This window comes from Amphiura filiformis, chromosome 11, assembly GCF_039555335.1.
Source record: "Amphiura filiformis chromosome 11, Afil_fr2py, whole genome shotgun sequence".
In the NCBI taxonomy this organism is placed as follows: Eukaryota; Metazoa; Echinodermata; class Ophiuroidea; order Amphilepidida; family Amphiuridae; genus Amphiura; species Amphiura filiformis.
Window position 1 is genome coordinate 8,094,687 of NC_092638.1, and position 20,397 is coordinate 8,115,083.

At 35.7% G+C, this 20,397-nt stretch overlaps 1 protein-coding gene across 1 annotated transcript in view; it reads right to left on the minus strand.

Moving 5' to 3' along the window:
• Positions 1-9,653: 9,653 nt before the first annotated feature.
• LOC140163915 (ribosomal protein S6 kinase-related protein-like) overlaps positions 9,654-20,397 on the minus strand; it is a 173,181-nt gene continuing 162,437 nt past the window's right edge. Inside the window, exons 7-10 of the mRNA XM_072187220.1 lie at positions 19,364-19,481; positions 14,035-14,234; positions 10,466-10,672; positions 9,654-9,867 (exon numbers count right to left, since the gene is read on the minus strand). Of these exons, the coding sequence (XP_072043321.1) occupies positions 9,829-9,867; positions 10,466-10,672; positions 14,035-14,234; positions 19,364-19,481 (564 nt within the window). The 3' untranslated portion in view covers positions 9,654-9,828. The remainder of the gene's footprint in view (positions 9,868-10,465; positions 10,673-14,034; positions 14,235-19,363; positions 19,482-20,397) is intronic.

Genomic DNA, 20,397 nt, shown 5'->3' on the forward strand with positions numbered 1-20,397 from the left:
TTTAACGAGAAAATGAACATTGAAATAATGGCTGTTGAAGTTTAAAGTGGTCACATTTTGCACTTTCATCGAATCTCACAGGAGAATGCGGCAGTTTTCGTTTTTGTACCTTATATTACGTGAACATCGGGTAAATCCACAGCCCCTTGAGAAGTTTGAGCGAAATCCATTCATAACTTGATATTTAAATCGGGGGAAAGAACTTGAAAAAACCCACATTTTATCAGGTAAAACGGAGCCATTTGACCACTAGGTTTTTGTGAAATCAGTGCTTCCGTGCAGTTTCCACAAGATGCGCCGCGCATGCAGATAAGCGTCAGCGTATGCGTAGCGTATTTGTGCGTTAACAAATTGCGCGATACGCAACGCTTGATGCGTTATTCTTGCGCGATGTATCCTGCTGGTTCAACAAAGATTTTCTTTCCTTTTCAATTTCAAACACGAAAGTGGAATAGTGAAATAAAATCCTTAAAATATTGCAGTTGGAGTTTACAAATCTGGATTTTCATTCCTTGTATTTATAAAAAACATAACAAAGTACAAACACATCAAAAAAACTCAATTTTGCGAAAGAAACAATGTCTATAGTACACAGCCGCGTTAAGGTTGGTTCATACTATGCCGCAATTGCTTTGCGGTGCGATGCTGCACTACATCATATTACAAAATACTGCATTGCGATATCGCAATTAAGTTGAATACATTTTAACTTGGAAATGCTATGAGTTGCGTCGAGCTGTGACAAAAAGTAATCGATATATCAGCACCGCACCGGTGCAGTATGAATGGACCTTTATCCTCCACTGGTAGGCAATTTATACCCATTTTTTTACACTTTCGCTGGGATCACTGCGATAAGCCTTTACCTTCAAATGTGCTGAAAACACCTTCATTTTTTTTAAAAAGGAAAAATATCCTAATTGTCTACTGAAAACCTCAGCAATTAGTTCTTTTACTGTTAACTGAATATCAAAATACATTTCTGACATTATCATGATCATGGTATTTACATTTCCATCAGGTATAAAAAAAAGTGAAACTTAAAAAATGCAAAACATTTATAAATATTTCAGATGGATACAAATAACATATAAATGTAGTCAGAAATAAAGTATTTCTCAACTACCCATGGAAATGTCAAATTATTACATTCATCATACAAATAAAATTAAACAATCACCAACAGATGCACTGTATTGGACAATTCCAATGGTAATCCATACACCCCCTATGGAAGACATGACACAACACAAGGGGTGTAGATTTCAAATGGAGTCACTCATTCAGGTAACCCCCATATGAAATTCACACACACTGAGTCCCTGTGTGAGAGATTAAGGTCATGTCTTCCATAGGGGGTGTATGGATTAAAACTGGACTAGCCCAATGTGTGTGCACATATATGTTGGGTTGTGTTTATTTGTTCTGGAACTTTGCTGCAAGTCAACAAATAAATATGTTATGTTTGTAGTATATACATGTACATAACCACATTGTAGGAACATTTTTTCCTTAAAAATATACTATTTTGACTTTCTTCAAACAATATCATCTTAATCTGCAAACAACATGACATGACTAAAACAGACTTTATCAATAACATGATTTTCAAATTGCAAAATGCAAATTTCATTGGGCAAAAAGTGAATAAAAAGGTCTAAAGTCAAAGTCAGACCTGGTCTAACTTGTTTTGTGCATATGAACCAATGTCTGATCTTTATCCACCATTACACATACACGGTCATATAGGAATTTACAAATTACATGCATTTGATCATACTTTTATTTAGATCTTTGCCTTCTAGCTTTATCTTTAAATTTACACAATCAAATGGAATTGGAAGTAACCCCTTTTTTCCATAAAAATAAATCTTTGGTTAAAACAATCACACCTCCTTTGATCACATATATATTTTGTTATATTTGGTTTAACCATTAAATTTGGAAGCTCATAAAACTTTAAATGAAATGTCAAGTTTCTAGAAGAATACCAGAAATTTTGGTTTAAATAAAAAGGTATGAATGAAAGCAATCCAATTTCAAAACTAAAATCAATTTTCTTTAAACTTAGTTTAAAATAGAATGGCAATAGATGGATAAGAATTTCATTTCAATCAACACAGCACGACGAATGTCCGTGTACACTGTGACGTGGCAGTGAATCAAACTCCATCCTGATTGGTTGGTATTTCCAATAATGGGCTATTCCATTTAAAATCCACATGCCCATTGTGGAAGATTTTGGAAATATCTTCCACAAGGGGAGTTAGTTTTTCAAATATAATTGGTCAGAGTTAATCATTTTGAAACCCATACTCCCCCTGAATTATGGCTTTACCTATATCTTCCACAACTGGAGTGAGTATTTCAAATGGAAGTTACACAATTGTCTATTTGATTCGAAACTTATACTCCCTCTGTAGAAGACTTTAGCTAAATCTTCCACAGGGGTAGTGTGGATTTTAAATGGAATAGCCCAATGTCACTTGTTTGATTGGTTTGATCATTATTTTCACCTTGCTCACATTTTTGTCCTTTGCAATACGATCACGTACTGCTGTGTTCATTCAAATGAAATTCTTACTGTTGTGTTCAGTTGAATCATCACCAATTCTACCCACGCTATTTACTAATAAAATTGAGAAAGACTCCAGTCCTTGGATGGAAAAGCTCAAGAGTACATTGACTCAACTAAATTTCATAAATGAGCATTTTGGTGCAACAATTGTATAAAGGCAACTCATACAATTACAAGTAGCAGATTGCTTTTTAAATTATTATATAAATTTGGCACACTTCCTTGACTTAGTGCATGATAGCAACCATAGGTCAGGCCTAATTATTGCCCAGAGTTAATCTTGTCTGAGTTGTAAGCCAGTAATATCAAAAACATATGTAGCGAGTAATCGGACAACTCCGCTACACTTTGGAATACAACTTGTTACTGAAGTTCTTATGGCATAGTCCAGTCAATGATGTCATTGCAAATTTCATTGGGCAATAAGTGCATAACAAACTTTCATTCAAAGTGCAAACATGCCTGTTAAATAGCTGCTCAGAAGTGCTGCCTCCCTGTGATGACATCACTGACCCCACTAGTCCAAATTCTGTATAGTTCTTAATTTTACAAACTTTATAAAACATATAACAACACAACTGTCACAGTTTCTTTGTATTTACCCCATGAGAACTACCTGCCTATTGGTCAAAAAGAGGTTTTCATTATCAATTGGACCAATCAGCAACATTGTAAGAATAATTTCACCATGCAAAAAAATTGGAGTGAATTATTTGCAAAGCTCCATTCTGATTGGTGATTAAAGTGAAGATATCACATAATTGACCAATCAGAGGCAATGTTAGATCCCCAATCCGATTCTGAACCTTTGTCAGAACACACATGTGTAGGCTAACCTCTTGAACATACAACAAGAAAATTTGCAACATAATTACACATTATACTTAATATACATAAACTTTAAATCAAAATATATTGCACATTTTGTAAGACAACATAGCACGTAACAATACAATCAAATTGGTTGACAATTATACTGGACAGAAATTTGGCTCAAATTTTCCTCCAATCTACCCATTTCATGAGTGATAATGTTACATAAACATATTAACATTGCAGCTTTTCATCCTTTTATGATAAAATTGCTTGCAATGGTACAACATTTTCGAAATTGTTAAATTGAAGAAAAATTGAGCAATTTGTAACACAATATCCAGTATACTAAACAATAGTAATAATGAAATTATATACAAGCACAAACAACAATGACTGTAGTTGACCAAATTAGCACCCTAGAAGTAAATTTAGGGTCAAGCAATTATTAAAATCATAATGAAAGTGTAAATTGTGAATTTGCACTAAAAGGGGGCCTCTGAAGGTCTGTTCAAACTACGCCGCAATTGTGATGCGATGCAATATGTTGCCGCACTGCATTGTACCACAGAATACTGCACTGCGGTATCGCAATAAAGTTAAATTCATTTTAACTTGGAAATGCGATGAGTTGCGGCAAAAAGTAATCGATATATCGGCAACGCACCTCATCGCAAGGCAATTGTGGACCTTTAGAGAGCTTATTTTGAAAAAGTCCTTATTGGGGTAAGGGGTAATTCTGTCAAATACAGTCAACGGGAATATCTATTCAAACACTTGATTCAGTTTGATATAATTTCTTTAGCACCATATAATACTACCTTCTGGTGGTTTGTGATATCAATTTCTCGTATAATCCTAATTAATACTGATTAATTCTCTCTATAAACTCTAGCGCACAATCATACATGCGTATATCCAACTCACTAGCGTCCATGGGTTCTAGCCTGGCTTATTTATGAACGGAAAACCAGACAAAATCATTGTTTATGCCGGCTATCGACCGATCACGCACACAGTTATATACCACGTATGTGAGAATCATTGTCAATAGTTACCGAGTGCTATATGAATAAAGTAACTCAATAATTAGTTTCTTACCAATGACACATGCTAAATGTCTTCCATGAGCTTATTAAAATGTCCTTACTCTAATAGTTTATACATACCCTGGAATTATATCTTACTGTAATAATTTGATATATACTTTTTTAAATAATTATACACTGTACCATAACAGTTTGTCCAATTTCAGAAAGACCTAGGAATGTACATTGTACAACCCCAAAACAGGTAGTTACATGGTTCATGTTCCCAAATGTTTCAAAGAATAAGAACAAATATTATAGAAAGAAACTAGAGATGAAAAACAACATTTTGCTATTTGAGTGCAAGGAAAGTGATATCTCAGTGGGCTGTTCAAGTTGAAATCCATACACCCTATGGAAGACATGACCTTAATCTCCTTCACAGGGGGTGTATATTCCATTCTGGTAATCCCATTTGAAATTCACACAAGGAGTGAGAATTTCAAATGGGGTAACCTGAATGAAATCTACACCCCCTGTATGAGAGATTAAGGTCGTGCCTTCCAGGGGGTGTATGGATTTCAACTGGAATAGTTGCCTGGCTGCCTACATTGGCATAAAATCACAACCTCTAGTAATGCCAATGTGACTCTCCTGCACCACAGCAGCTGAAAGGAGTATCCCATCATGCATTGCAGTGTATCTGCATGCCCCATAGCAAATGTATACAAAATATAAACAAGGGCCGCTTGGATATTGAGAGCTATGGATAGTTTCACAATACTTTAGGGGTCATATTTTTGCAAACAAAAGTCTAAGCTTCCCTGATTTAAACTAGTTATTTAAAGTTGAAGTGAGGGATTTTGTGTACATTTTCTATGGCATATTCAGTTATATTATGGTACTGCAAAGCATAATGGGATACTCCCTTCAGCTGCTGTCCTCCTGCACTAATGATACAAATATTTGATAACATTGAGGTATGATTATATGAGTAAACATAATGAAAAAAGCCCTTAAGACGTACTTGAGTTGAGTTTACATAATATGTATCAAAATTGTGCTTGTGCATACAAGTTGTTATTACTAATATAGTATTGTAAACAGAGAATGCAACCTGCTCCAACTCAGCCAAGAAATATATAGCTGAGAGTGCTTAACAATGATAATTTTAAAATTCAGATCCGGATGAAGTATCATATTGAGAGAAACTGTAAATTGTAAATTTTATCAATAAAATGGAAGCTAAAATATTGAGGATGATAATAAACTTTTCATTTTTTTCAATTTCAAATAATCTGGTGAAAGATTTTAATAATCATGTAATATATTTCTGGTTTGTGAGAGCAGGTATCATTTCTCCAGTCTTTAGAAAAAGTTACAAATTCCCTTTTACATTTGGTAGAATACCAGAATCGTAACACTTACATCGGCCACATGGCATTCCCTTAGTATTGGCCACATGACCATTGCTTACCTTTGTTAACAAACAAACAAAAACCAAAAATACAGCACTATTTGTGAACAATAAAACTTGTTCCGTCTCATTAATTATTGGTAATTTGTCAATTAATTAAAAGGCAGCAAATATATTGGGCTATGTCAGTTGAAATCCATACATCCTATTGAAGACATGACTTTAATCTTCCACACAGGGGTGTAGATTTTAAATGGAGTCACCCATTCAGGTAACATCATTTGAAATTCACACTCCCTATGTTGGAGAGTAATGTCATGTCTTTCACATGTAGGTGTATGGATTTCAACTAGAATAGTCCATTGTTATTGATACACAAAAAATACACAATACAAATCTTAATTGTAATATAAACTTGTATAAAACCTAAGAGAATATCTCTCTTCATCTTCAAAGTCAGCACACTTTCACAATGAAAATTACCACATGTGTGTATTAAATACATGGTGATAATAATAATATATACTTGTTTTTAGTTTGGATGGATTTTTATTGGCGCACTTTTAAAGACATAGAAACTGACTTGGTATAGCGTATTTGGTTTGGCTGAATCAGGTTCATAAACATGCAGACTGATCACGAAGTTGCTTTATCTCAATTCATTCAGTTAAATGAGTGCCAATTATTCATAGATATGCTCATTTTGTGTCGTTTGTCACGTAATTGACACCCGGAATTGACAAGGCATTGTCTTAATATCTTTCCCGTAAACACAAGGCACGCGATATAATACGTAATTTGTTAAACACATACGAAAGAACAATCATCCCTCAATAATGCTCTGTGTGCTAGCCATAGGCTTCAACATAAAAAGTCAAAAGTTTTGAGATATTTTTCACAAAATATCAAGAGCTATCTTAAGAACCACCGAACCAATACTGGGCTTGTTTGTACTCATTTTAATACATTTTTGATGCCGATTCCAAATATGGTCATACAAAGGTTCAATTCTGAAATTATGAAAGAAAATTTGGACCTTGTCATCAGCAGTTGACACCAATGTGTAATATGCAAGATAAACAGCTTCAAAAATCTTTGGTGTGTTAGAAATCTGTATTTTTGTGATTAAATTCCATTCTCTGTTGAACTCTTATTGCAAAGATGGCACTTTAGTGTTCATGTAAAGAACCGCATCAAAGCATTGATATCACTGAATGAAAGGAAACCAAATGCTGTATCTCTGTAGTATAAATCACACATTACCATGGATACAATGGATACACAAAACCATTAGCTTAAACTTATATATCAAGTCAGTTTGAATGCCTTTGTAAAAACATCTCATATAAAATCTTTCAACTTTTAAGAAAATAATTACTATTTTACTATACATCAAAACAATCCAATACTTATGCCTGTCCATTACATTGGGCAATTCCAGTTGTAACCCATACACCCCCTATGAAAGACATGACCTTAATCTTCCACACAGGGAGGGTGAATTTCAAATGGGGCTACCTGAATGGGTGACTCCATTTGACATCTACACCCCCCTGTCATGGTGATTAAGATCATGTCTTCCATAGGGGGTGTAAGGATTTCAACTGGAATAGCCCATCTAATGGACCATGGCATACGCGTATTGCCATAGCTACAGGCACTCAGCATAGTATGTCGCTATTGTTTGCGTAGTATCCAATGTGGACGCTTCCTGAATGATGAATTGTTTTAGAAGTACTGTAATTCATCATGGATATTGCAAAGTTTGGTCAGGTAGGGTATCTACACGATACTTTGAATCCAGATTAGTTTAAATGATAAATCTAGATCAAATATGTGGAAACTGGTGATGTATGATAACCATAGAGATTAGAGCCAAAGAGTACTGACTAAGCCATGTTTTGCTTGTCGCTCATGGAGGGCAATATAATGTACTTCCGGATTATTTCACCGTGCACCTGGTAAACTTTGATTAAAGTGTGTGCTTCTTTGCATTCTGTGTCTAATGCTTCATGTGTTAACCCTAACACTACCAAGTACTACAAAATACTACTTGATATATGCACTGTTCGTGCGTGCATCCCACGTGATGTGATGATGCAATCGCCCTAAGTGATATATAGGCACGCTTTCTCTGGCCAGGCCAGCGCAAGACCCATGGCAAAGTGGCCGACCCAGTGCTTGGCATGCAAGGCGTCTCGGGTTTGAATCCACCCAGAGCAAACAACTTTGTTTTGTTTTCTCTCTTTATTCCTTCCTTTTTTCCTTTCCCGTCGCCAAAAAGCCCCTGGGGCATTAGGGTGAGGTAAGGATGCACATTATCATTTGATTTCAGGCTTGGCCGATAAATGTCCAGAACTAAATTATTTTGGCCTCCATGTATGACAAACCAGTATAGCAGGACTTACCATAGCCTTACACACATGGATTCTATGGTGGAGAGGTTGACCCAATTCTTATCAAATGGAAAGGTCCCTAGACCCATCTAGAACCAACCCCAGTGGAAGGATCATGAACAACACAAGTCTACACAGATCTGGATTTGTCTGGATTGATCGCATCATGTAGATAGACTGAGTAGCAAATAAGTGAGTAGACATGTTAATGAAGTCATGTACATTGTCAGTCACGTACAACACCAAACTAGAAGCTCTATTTGCTGTTAACTTTGTTAGGATAAACACAAAGTCTAGCAAGAAGGGCGTGACTGCAAATATCTGCCATGTGACTTTCATTTGATTTTGCCATAGGGGATATCAAAGTAAGTGATTAAACTTTAATTCATAGAAATTTGGTTGAGTTTGTGAAATAAAAATGAATTTATTTTGGTTTATTCCTGAAAGAGTATCATACACATGCATTACATGTAAATGCACGGACCAATTTACTCATTAATTTTTGAAAAACAACAATGTAATACAGTTTTCTTTGGCATTATATATGCTCTCTTTTGAGTTTGTGGTTTTCAAACTTCACATAAATTGAAAAGTTCATTTGAAAAGATAATGCTACACTAAGCTGGCAGAAAAGAACAGCACTCTCTTGCTCATGGTGCACACACAATGCATAAATACAGAAGGTGATCCCGATTGGCTAATTCAATCGTCCTAAACTTTTAACAGTTTAGCTATCTGATTAGCCGATTATCGGTGCTCATGAAGCATCACAAAGGGAACATAAAGCCTTGCCTATGTTGCTTATTAATAGGGCATGCATGTCAACCCGTGCTAAAGAGTGCTGTTTTTCTCTCGCTAACTTTCATACCAGATATCATTTGCACATGACAAACCATACTTTCATGATATTCCACATTGTATGTTAATCAAGTTTAACATGACAGTCTTTACATCTACACCTTTCTTACTTTGACCCTTCCCAAGGCAAATCCAAATGAGACAGTTACCATGACAACACAAGATGAAGTAAATACAAATCTGTAAAATAACACTTCAGATACTTGTCTCCCATCAGCGCTTGGGTATGTCCAAACAGCTTGTGCAACACCATTTGCACTCGTATGGCACAATATGACTAGGTGCTTTCTGAATTCAACAATGCCGATATTCATCATCTGTCAGCACTTGGGTAGGCATTATGTCTTCCAAATTCAACAGCTTTAGCAACATCTGGTTTGCATTAATATGGCACAATATGACTCTTGTTTATAATAGTCAATATTGGGCCTGCTGCTGAACAGGAATCTTCAGTAATTACTCCAGTGCTTTCAGAATTCAACATAATGCTGCAGATATTCTTCTGAGACCATCACTTTGGTAACATCTTCCGAATTCAGCAGCTTGTGCAATACCTTGCACCTATATTGTCATCTGGTATGTCACAGAGTTTGATTGAAGACCAAGAGGATTGCTGGCTTTGTGTTGATAAGCATCTTGTGGTGTATTGACATCTCGAGTGTGAGCTGATATGTGGAGGAGGCTTGCAAACAACAAAGTGACATCGGTCAAGTCTTTTGGAAGGAGTTCATCTTCTTGTCAAAGTGCTGTAACTCGTATCCAGTCAAAGTTATCAACCTGCAAAATTAATAAACAGAGGATTTTGAAACTTTACATTTCAAATAAAAAGGAATGTGAGAGCTCAGAACTACAAGGCCTGGGAACTACAAGGCCTAATGATTTTTTTTAAATGAGGTTTTGGTACCCAAATTTTCAGAATGAAATTCTCTTTTTCTATCCAGTAACACAAAGCCTCATCTTTCTCACTTCACAAGTCAGTAAAACAAGCTCTCATTATGCAGTTATATAATATGAGAAAATCTTCATTACCTTTTACTCAAAACGGACATAAGGCCTTGTGTTTCTGAGCCCTTGCTACTACCTTCATGTTAAATGTCAGATTCTGTCTTTCACATTTATCATTTGGATAGTTTCTTAGCTCTTTATGCTTGTTCCAAAATTGGTTGATTAATTTTAGTGTGCTCTAGTTTAGCAAAGCCCTTCCATTCATCCTGACATTTAATACTTCACTTTGTGAAGTGTGCTGAGGCTTGTGGATCAACGTCTAAGCGTTGTGCCTGTGTGTAGCATACTATAAATCACTGTGCTTTAAAAAAATTATAGTAGTAAAATGTCGCAACATGTTGATGGAATAAATCTGTACACCTATACTTACTGTGAGGTCTCGTGGAATTTTATCTTGAAAGAACGTCTTGCGTGAGCACCCTTTCCTTGGCATGGTACGGGGTAGTTTACGTTTAAGAAATGTCTTTGGTTTTAGTCCTCGTCGTAGCAGCTGCTCAAAGTTAGTATCTTGATAAAATGAATGTTTCTTGAGTTCAGAGAGCGATTGTAGTCTTTGCATTGGGTCCTTGCACAGTAGCTGTGTCAAAAAGAGAAAAACAACATCACAACTTAAGGTTAGCAACTATTTTAAACTGTTGCGATTTGGTAGTTCACAGCATCTTGCGAATGGTAGTGAGCATTGGCATAAATTGCATTGATCATTTCATAGCGAGTGTGTAGAAGAATTCAAATATCACAAATATACTTTTATAGGTCCTGTGGTTCTTGAGTTATGTGGCAAAGAGTGCTGAAACAACAACACTTTTGTAAAATGTATATAACTCATTAACAATAATAAGTCAAGCAAGTTTTCAAAGCATATGATTTGTAGAAAGAACTTTTGCAAAACATCAAAGTCAAAGTGTTAGTTTTCAATAATAATTGATTTAGATAAAAACAATCGATTTTTGGCTGCTTCGACCAACAATACCTCGCGTAGCCTTAAGTCACTTTACTGTAATTGTCTTGAGATCAGCTCTAAAAAAACACATTACTCAACTCAAAGATGGATAAGGACCATACTTTTTAATCTTGTCAAAATACAAATGTAATTTTAATTAATTGCACAATTTGTATAATATTTTTTAACTATAATTTGTTTTCTAAAGATGGATAAGGAGCATATCTCATAAAAAATGTCAAAATATAAATGTAATTTAGATTAATTGCAGACTTTCAAAGTGCTTTTTCTCTGTCGTCTGTTGTACGTGCATGTGATGCCTTCAAACAATTGCCGATATGGGTGGGACAATGTTGACTTAACAATGAGTTGGCAAGAGCAAATCACATAGCAACCAATCAAAGACAAGTGCTTAGTAATGTGTAATATGCATGGCACACTAAGTTAAAGCATGAGAAAAACTACTACTTTGAAAGCAACTTAAATTTTGACATATCAGTTCCGTCTTGCATCATTGTGCTGTTCTAGCTGAAATCTATTCACTCCCTATGGAAGACATGACCTTAATCTTCCACACAGTGAGTGTGAATTTTAAATGGGGTTACCATTTGAAATCTGCACTCCTTGTCTGGGAGATAAGGTCAAGTCTTCCACAGGTGTACGGATTTCAACCGGAATAGCTCATTTAATTGATCGCTGATGTGTTTGTTTGTTTTGGTTCATGATAGGTAACTTTAGATCCTACTTTAACATGGCATGTCAATGTCATACACACCTCACACACCTACCCGCATACATGTACACTGCGCACACAAAGTATCCAAACACTTATAACAAATGCAATATCTTAAAGACACTAAACCTACATTACCAAATGAAGTAGATATAATAGATGGGGAATTTTGTTCTGCGTATGTTGATACCTCATTTTGCACGCGACTTTATTTTACCAAGTTATACCAATTGCAATAAAAAAGAGCATTTCAAAAGTAACAAAATTTACACATATTTTTCTCAAGATAAACGCTAATAATGAGCATGGCGAATGAGTGGTGATCTGTCACGCTGTAATGAACCCGTTAGAATAGCCGATAGGAATCACCCTGAAGGAGGAAATAGCCCAAATTTGTCACTTTTGAAATGCTCTTTTTTCCATCAATTCAGTGTAGCTTGAAAAAATGAAGTTGCATCGTCCCAAATGAGGTTTCAAAATACGCAGAATACTGAAAATTATTCATCTAATGATTACTTTATTTGGTACTTTAGGTTGACTGTCTTTAAGATATTGAAGTTAGATGTAGTGTCAAAGGTCACGACACGACATCCAAACCCTGAGCGCTGGTTTATTGTAATTACTGTTTTTAGTGTTCGGATACTTTTTGTACGCAGTCTACGTGGCATATGGTGCTCACATTCTATCACCCAACAAAGCAATCTGATTCTCTTTAACTCAACATTGCATGTCATGAATCATGCTTCAACATCTGTCATTTGAGTAAGCTTTGCTTTTCTATTTTGTTTGCTTAATTTCCCATGTTCATCAATCTAAGTGTGGCACAGTCACGGCGGAATATACATTATCCTACATCGGGGAGACGAGAATCAACACAATTTATAACTTAATCAAATACACATGGTAAAAGAACCCTGGAAACTATGTCTAGTGTTATGTGCAATGAGAATCAGATTGGGATTGCAAATCATGCTCATCTGTCAATACACAGTTCATCAACTCCAATAGTCTTCTACACTCATACAATGACATTTGTGTAGGGTGGATACACAGACTCATACTCCACAGCTTGAGGTCAACTTTTGCACTATGCTTATTGAATGGAGGTTAATGAACTTTGCCATCAGAGATGTGATCATGTTGGCTTATATTGAAATGGTATGCAGGAATAACATGGCAAATGGAATAAAGTGTCCCCACAAGTGAACCAAAATAACAATGAAGCGTAATAAGCAAGATAATTTACTAAAGAGGACTTATATGTTCACTTATATGTTCACTTTGCAGACTATATTCATCACTTCCACTTTCAATACATTTATTTGATTTCTTTTGTGGATATTTTGTGTTATATAATTCAAGCTCAAGCAAAATACTTGGTAAATTTGAAACTTGTTATAAAAGTTAAATAAGCATTGAATGGAGGTTTTATCTAAAGCTGTCACGAAAGGTAATGTATATAGCTTCAAAACTTGTAATCGTATTCATGATATGTTAACATAGAAAGAAGGGTGGTTTATTCCATATTCAATATTAACAATACAGGCATACAGCAGTGTGTTAAAAGTAAAATACCCGAATTTAAAAGTTGCTGTTCTTTGTGTTGATTTGAATTCAGCATGAAGATAATGGCCGGTTTTAGATGCCATAATGCTTGCATAATAACCATTGATTGCTGCAAACTGAAACCATCCTGAATATGATAAAAAGATCCGAAGCTATAGGCGTATTCATAATGGCTGTATTACTCTTTGTGAAGGTTTTATCTTATTTTCTTCCCTATTTCCTCCACTCCCTCTTGTTTCTCTCTTGTGCACAATTTTTGAAGAAATTCGCCACTGGTACATAGCAGATTTTGTGTTCAAATTGAGGCAATACCAAACTCTCCTTGCACCCATTTGCCTCTCCTGGTACTCATTTGCCCCCCCTGAAAATCATAGTTATGCCACTAAAAGTAAGTAACTTACAACAAGTGTAATTTCAACAGCGTTTTTGCTTATATGACTAAACTACAAGATTCCTATTGGGCCACCTGCAAAGGTACACCGTCGCTAAGTACATACTGTGCAGTACCAGGGTAGTACCAGTGTAGTACCATTTCACATTCCATAACTTACCCTGAGTGTAATTTCAACAGCATTTTCACTTATATGACTACACTACAAGATTCCTATAAGGGCCACCTGCACAGGTACACCGTCACTAAGTATGTCACTATACAGTACGGGAGTACCCGTGTAGTACCATTCCACATTCCATAACTTACCCTGAGTGTAATTTCAACAGCGTTTTCACTTATATGACTAGGTAGATGATAGTCACTGTCTAGAACTCTGCCATACATCATATGATGATTCTTAGCTCCGTCTACAGGGTACTTGCCAACCAACATGATGAATAACACTACCCCTAGTGACCACCAGTCAACTGCATGTGTATAGACTTCTTCGTTTAAGACCTCTGGGGCTGCAATGGATGAACAAACAATAACAGTTTCATGCTCAGTGGTGCAATGCAGTGCTTTACTACACAAATAGGACAAACCATGCCGGGGCAGGGTGTTAGCTAACCATCCATCAACCCATCATTTTGGACAGGCAGTTTGGGACATAATGGCTGCGACAAATGCTAAATTCTAAATATAATGCTTGTATAAGTTATGTGAACTCAAAACAAGACCAGACTAACAAATGAAGGCTGTAACAAACGCTATTTGAAGTGACTGAACCCCAGATAGGGCAGATGTCTGCTTATGTTTTCACGTTAAAATTTTGGACTGGCAGTTAACGGAAACTTGTCGAATCCTAGCTAAGACCCTGGCAGGTGCTCAAGTTTGGTTTGCTTCCGAAAATCTAAAAGTGGACCCATATTTATATTAATTTTGACCATTTTAGGCTAAATTAAACATAATTTTTACAAAATTTCAAAATGGGCCAAAAAGGCAACATTTATTAGGCCTATACCAGAGATACCACAGCCTGAAACACATTTGCGCCTATTTTGCGGCACATCCATGTATGGTCATTTGTATTGAGTGCCCCCAACAGCACCTCAGAAAATGACACCATGCCTTCCCAAAACTTGGGCTACTTCTGCAAGTTTCAAGACATAATATGGCAAATTCCTTTTATGTTGTTGATTTTCGAAAGTTATCGAATCATCGCTATGCTGATAATTCAAATTTTGGTCTGAAAAATCCTAGCAACCCTGCCCATGTGGTAGCACAAGCTAAACATTCATGCAATTAGATGCAGCAGACGACTTTGTTAGATTGAAACATTTTTTGCCGTATGATTGACAAAATAGCCCAGAGTGAAATGCAGGCGACGGCAAGTGAGTGTATGTTGTGCAAGAAGGCATGCCGTCACAGGTAATATTGCTCAAGGGGTCTTATATTGGCTTATGATTTGGGCTCATGTGGACTACATGATCAGAATTTACCAGTCTTGTGGCTTCAACATGTCATATCTATGCCTCAATATTGCTAAAGTTCATTCAAAAGTTTTGGAAGAAACACAAAGTCAGACTTGTACTGGTAGCATGGCTCATAAATGGTTGAGTATTGGCTGATATATAACTGGAAATGCGTGAAGGTGCTGAAGGGGTTAAAAACAATATGAAAGAAATAACCTGAAACTGTGTCAGTTCATAAAAATGTCTTGGTAGTATGATCATGATGAAGGCTGCATGCATTTGATATTATTCCAAGAAAGTTGCCTGGTATTAAATTAATAACGTAGTTGAAACGATTCACCTTGGCAGGAAGTAAGACAATAATAAGATCCAAATCATATAATTATGCATTTTCACCAAACGGCCTACATATGTGCACTCTCAAAAATACTTGTTAAAAATCAAAAAGTGTGTTCGTTAAAACAATTTACCCAATGATTTATTAACCAACTGTTGGCTAAGTTTAACCAATGCAACCATTGTGTTGCTCACATGGTAACCAACAATATAAATAAATAAATAAAAAAAATGTTGTTTGATTTAACGTGCGCTTCAGCTAGGCATGGGCTAATTATCAGCACACTTCAACAATTATTCCGTTGCCATTAGGATATATCAGAATCATTTCCGCTTCACCAAGTCTGCAACTGATGCGCAGGTACTCTCAGCGACTTAGATTGTGATTACCCCCAGCCGCTCCCCATTTTACACCTGGGTGGAGTGAAACAATTGGGCATTAAGCTATCTTGCTCAAAAACGCAACACACTGGCCATGGTGGGGCTCGAACCCCAACGTTCCGATCATGAAGCTCGCGCCCTAACCATTGGGCCACCGTGCTTCCCATATATTTTGGTTTAAGAGGCTAATTTTAACAAGTTGTCAAATTGCCTTTTTAACCAATTGTTGGTTAATAGGTAATCAAAACAATGGTTGGTTACAAAAAATCATACCTAACATTGGTTAAACTTCATTCATAACCTCATGGATAGAAAAGATATGGTTAATCCAATCACAGATAAAAATATTAAAGGTCCGTAACCCGATCGACAGCATCATCCCCGATTTTTTCATTGTTGATGAGGTTTTGGTATCACATAATAGATACTATTTTCTCATTACTATCCTGAAATTTGACGCTCCAAGTCGATGTATTTTCGGAGAAATCATGAATCACAGCGGTTTTTACAGGTATACCAGTTTGTAAACAATGGTAAATACTTTGGAATTCTGGGAGGGAATTATAAACGAAATATCAGTCACAGCAACAGCTACTTTGGTTTAGCGTCATACACATTCTGTGAAAAAGCGAACCACACTAACTGCTGAGGAGCGGTTTGCCGTATATAGTTATTAAAGCGGCAAGAGTAAGCGTGGTGTGCTGAATAGCTCAATTGACTAGCGCGTTTGTTTTTTACCGAGAGGTACCCGGTTCAAAACCGGTCTCGGAAGGTTTTTTTCCTCTCCATTTTACCCAAACTTTTTTATATTCATTTGAAATGTACATATTGCAAGGGAAATATATTTTGTTTCCTTTTTTTCTGAAAGCGGTGCGAAAATAAAAACATTTTCCGTTCAATACGGGCCGGGCATTGTACAGCATGTCAGCATTCGTCATTGCCTGCCCAGAATGCAATTCACGTATACCAAGGTATTGGATTGCAAATTTGGCTATTTATTCACATTTACGCTGAAAATGCTCTCGTTTTTTCACAAAGCAGCATAAAGGAGGCGATATTTGATATTATTATGTAATTTTAAAGACAATCCATATCCAAAACCAATAGGGTTACCCCCCTTTAAATATGTGATTTGCGGGTATTTCCTCTATCAATTATTCAATATTTTACAGGGAAAATGAACGATAAAGTTAAAATTGTATTTTGATTTCAAAATATTCTCGGCTCCAAAACAAAAGGTTTAGATCTTTTTACATGAATGTTTAAAAGTGACAACATTTTATGTTATACATCAATTTTTAAGAATTCCATTTTCCAAAAATATCAAGTCATCTTCCTTTAACAATGGATTCTGATTGGAACTGATATCCAGCATACACATGCGCAAGGAAGACACAAAAGCACGCACATGACATTGCCATCAGACAGGTGGTTTGATACAGTGATTTTTGTATTAATCTGTTTTATATAAAATATTTTATACATCAACATGTCCTTGGAAACAAGTAATATGATGTGAATAAGACCCTTATCCAAGCGTGTGGGAGGAATCCATCGAAAGCTCTATATACTATAGACCAATTCTGGGTTTATTGCATGTAACATACTTTTAAAAAACAACTACTCAAAGCATCTATTTCAATATTCATTACTTTCATTATTCAACAAAATATGGGTGTTATATAGAATGTTATATATGGATGAACTTAATGAAAATTCATGAAAATTAACTGCACTGAGCTTTAAGTTTGAATGATATTCTGCGATTTTGAATATTTGGAGAACTTTCTATGAATTTCTGGGGTAAAACTGAGAAAAACACCACTTTAATTAGCTTTGCTTGAAGAAGCTCAATCTCAAGATACATTTTCAAGTCACTGAACAATCTAGATCTTCAATACATTTCCAATCAACTGACTCTATCAGTGGCGTAGATTTCTTTTTGACATTGGGGGGGATGGTGTTGAAAAAGAATTCTTGACGAATAGTGAATCCAGCACCTTTTGGCGACAGAATAAGTTGATGTTACAAATGCTCGCGAAGCGCGCGAAAAATTTTGCTATTTTGAAGCTAAACTGATGAAATGTGGTGCATGAAGTGGAATAAATGCGAGCGAAGCACGCGAAAATTTGCACTTTTGGGGCTAAAATGGGCAAATATGAGGTTAATTTGGTCAGACACCTATATTCAGGCGTCAACATTGGGGGGGGATGATTGTATGGAGCATCCCCCTGGCAAAATATTGGGGGATAAATCCCCAGACACTCTTAAGATCTCTGGCGGATTCAATTTGTCTCCTGGTACCTAAATCAATGTTGCCGGTAATCGACGATTTTGCGTTGCTGGTGCAAAAGATTGGAACTCTCTCTCTGTGAACATTAAAACAGATAATGTCTCTTCTTTCAATTTCTGATTGAAATTTCAAGTGCATAAAATGCATAATATTATAAATTTTGCTTGGTCATGGTGATTTTAAAATAGGCTTCTCAAAAATGATAACATCATTGTCAGAAAGCCAAATTTTTTAAATAGACTAACTAATATACTCATCAAAGTGTACAAGTAAAGCCAGAGTATTGATAGAATAATTCTGTGATCTACCAACACAATGGAATTTGCAAAATCACTATCGAAAAGCAGACACCCTGCTTCCTATGTTTCGCCCAAATAATCAATCAATATTAAAATCACATCATGAACTTATAAGATGATTGATACACCCAATAACGCATCACATTTCTGCACTAAATTTGGGAACATTTTGAGCAGCAGTATGCTTTGTGATTGATCTTTGCTTTTAAATATGATCGGAAAACATGTATATGATGAACAGCATCTAGACCTACCCATTCATTGTAATTTAACGACATAGGGAAAAACACTTCTTTATAAACACTTCAACTTCTTTCGAATTTAAACTTCTGAAAAAACTGTGTACACTTTATTTTACATCTTTAATTTCATATCTTTAAGTAATTTGAAATAATGATCAAAACACTCCTGAATATGTGTGTGTATTTGTATTTTTCCCTCACATTTTCATAATACTGAACAACATTTGCTATAGTAATATGTTAATAAAAAGAAATGGCAAGAACAGTGTTTAGAAATGGAGGACCGATTGGTGTTTAGAAAGATAAATGTCTAAAGGTCTAACAATTTAATGTTTTGATATTAAACATCTAAACACATAATCATATGCAATGCGTTTAGTATCTAAATGTTAAAGTGTTTACGTGCTACACATTAACTTTCTAAACACCATTCTGTTTTTGCAGTGTATTGTGTGCAAATTTGTGTAAATCTAGTAATGATAAACCACCAGTAGACCTACACTTGCCACTTCTTCTTCTTCTTCCTTATAAGTGCCTCCCTCATATGTATGAGTATTATCGCACTGCGTACAGACAAGCTGTACTTATTTTTACTCTGGAACCTAGAGTAGATGAGTGTATTTTACTTACCCATGTACTGTAATGTGCCACATATTGTGGTAGTTCTGTTGTCTTTCTTGAGCCATTTTGAAAGCCCAAAGTCAGTCACTTTGATGTGACCATCATGGTCTAGTAATATATTCTCCATCTGTGGGGAAAATGAAACATTGGGTGTAAGTTATTGCAATGAATTAAGCATGGAACTGGTATATACATCAAATATTATGGTTTATACAGCTGAAATTTGAGGTCTAAAAGTACAACAAATTATGAATAATAAAAAGAGAGCAATAAGCTGATATCAGTTTGTAGTTAACATAAGTGTGATGCATCTGTTTTTTTCTTTGTGGTATTTGGCAGCTAGTCAGTAACCACCTAGCACTACTTTCGGGCTCTGTTGCTATTAGTATTATCCAGAGAGGTTACTCGCGCTACAGCTCGCTAAGTCCGTGAGGGCCACAAACTGCAGCTATGACCACCAAATTTTAACAAGAGGTAATAATGTCATCAATGTGTTAAAGGTACTTAAAAGTTACAATCATTATGTATGGTCTTTTGAAATAAATGTTGAGACTTTATTTTAGAAAATTTGTATTGTTTACACATGCATGCCAACTTGAATCTTAACTGTTTAATAAAAAATATATAAACATAATCTTCATTTATTCATATTTTGAGCAATTTTGGCTATTCTTTTACAACAAGTCCAATACTACGAACTGTGTCATTTTAGTACTGAACTAAACAAATAAAGTGGAAAAACAAACCAAAACAAACAAAATTAACTAACATACCCTCCAATTTTTCATGTTACCTTTTTTTTTTTTGCGTCACAATCATGTTTTCTGGAGAGGTTTTCTAATGACAAGCTGAATTATTCATCAATTCTGAGATCATAATAAGACAATTAGACAGCTGCTGTTGGCATGCATTACTGGATTTTAATGTCACCCAACTACCTGTTCTTAGAATTGACTAATTATGTCATCAATGGCATGCAACAACATCATGTTACACACGTATACGCCCAGAAATTATTCTCTTTATAATGAGTTTGGGATAGT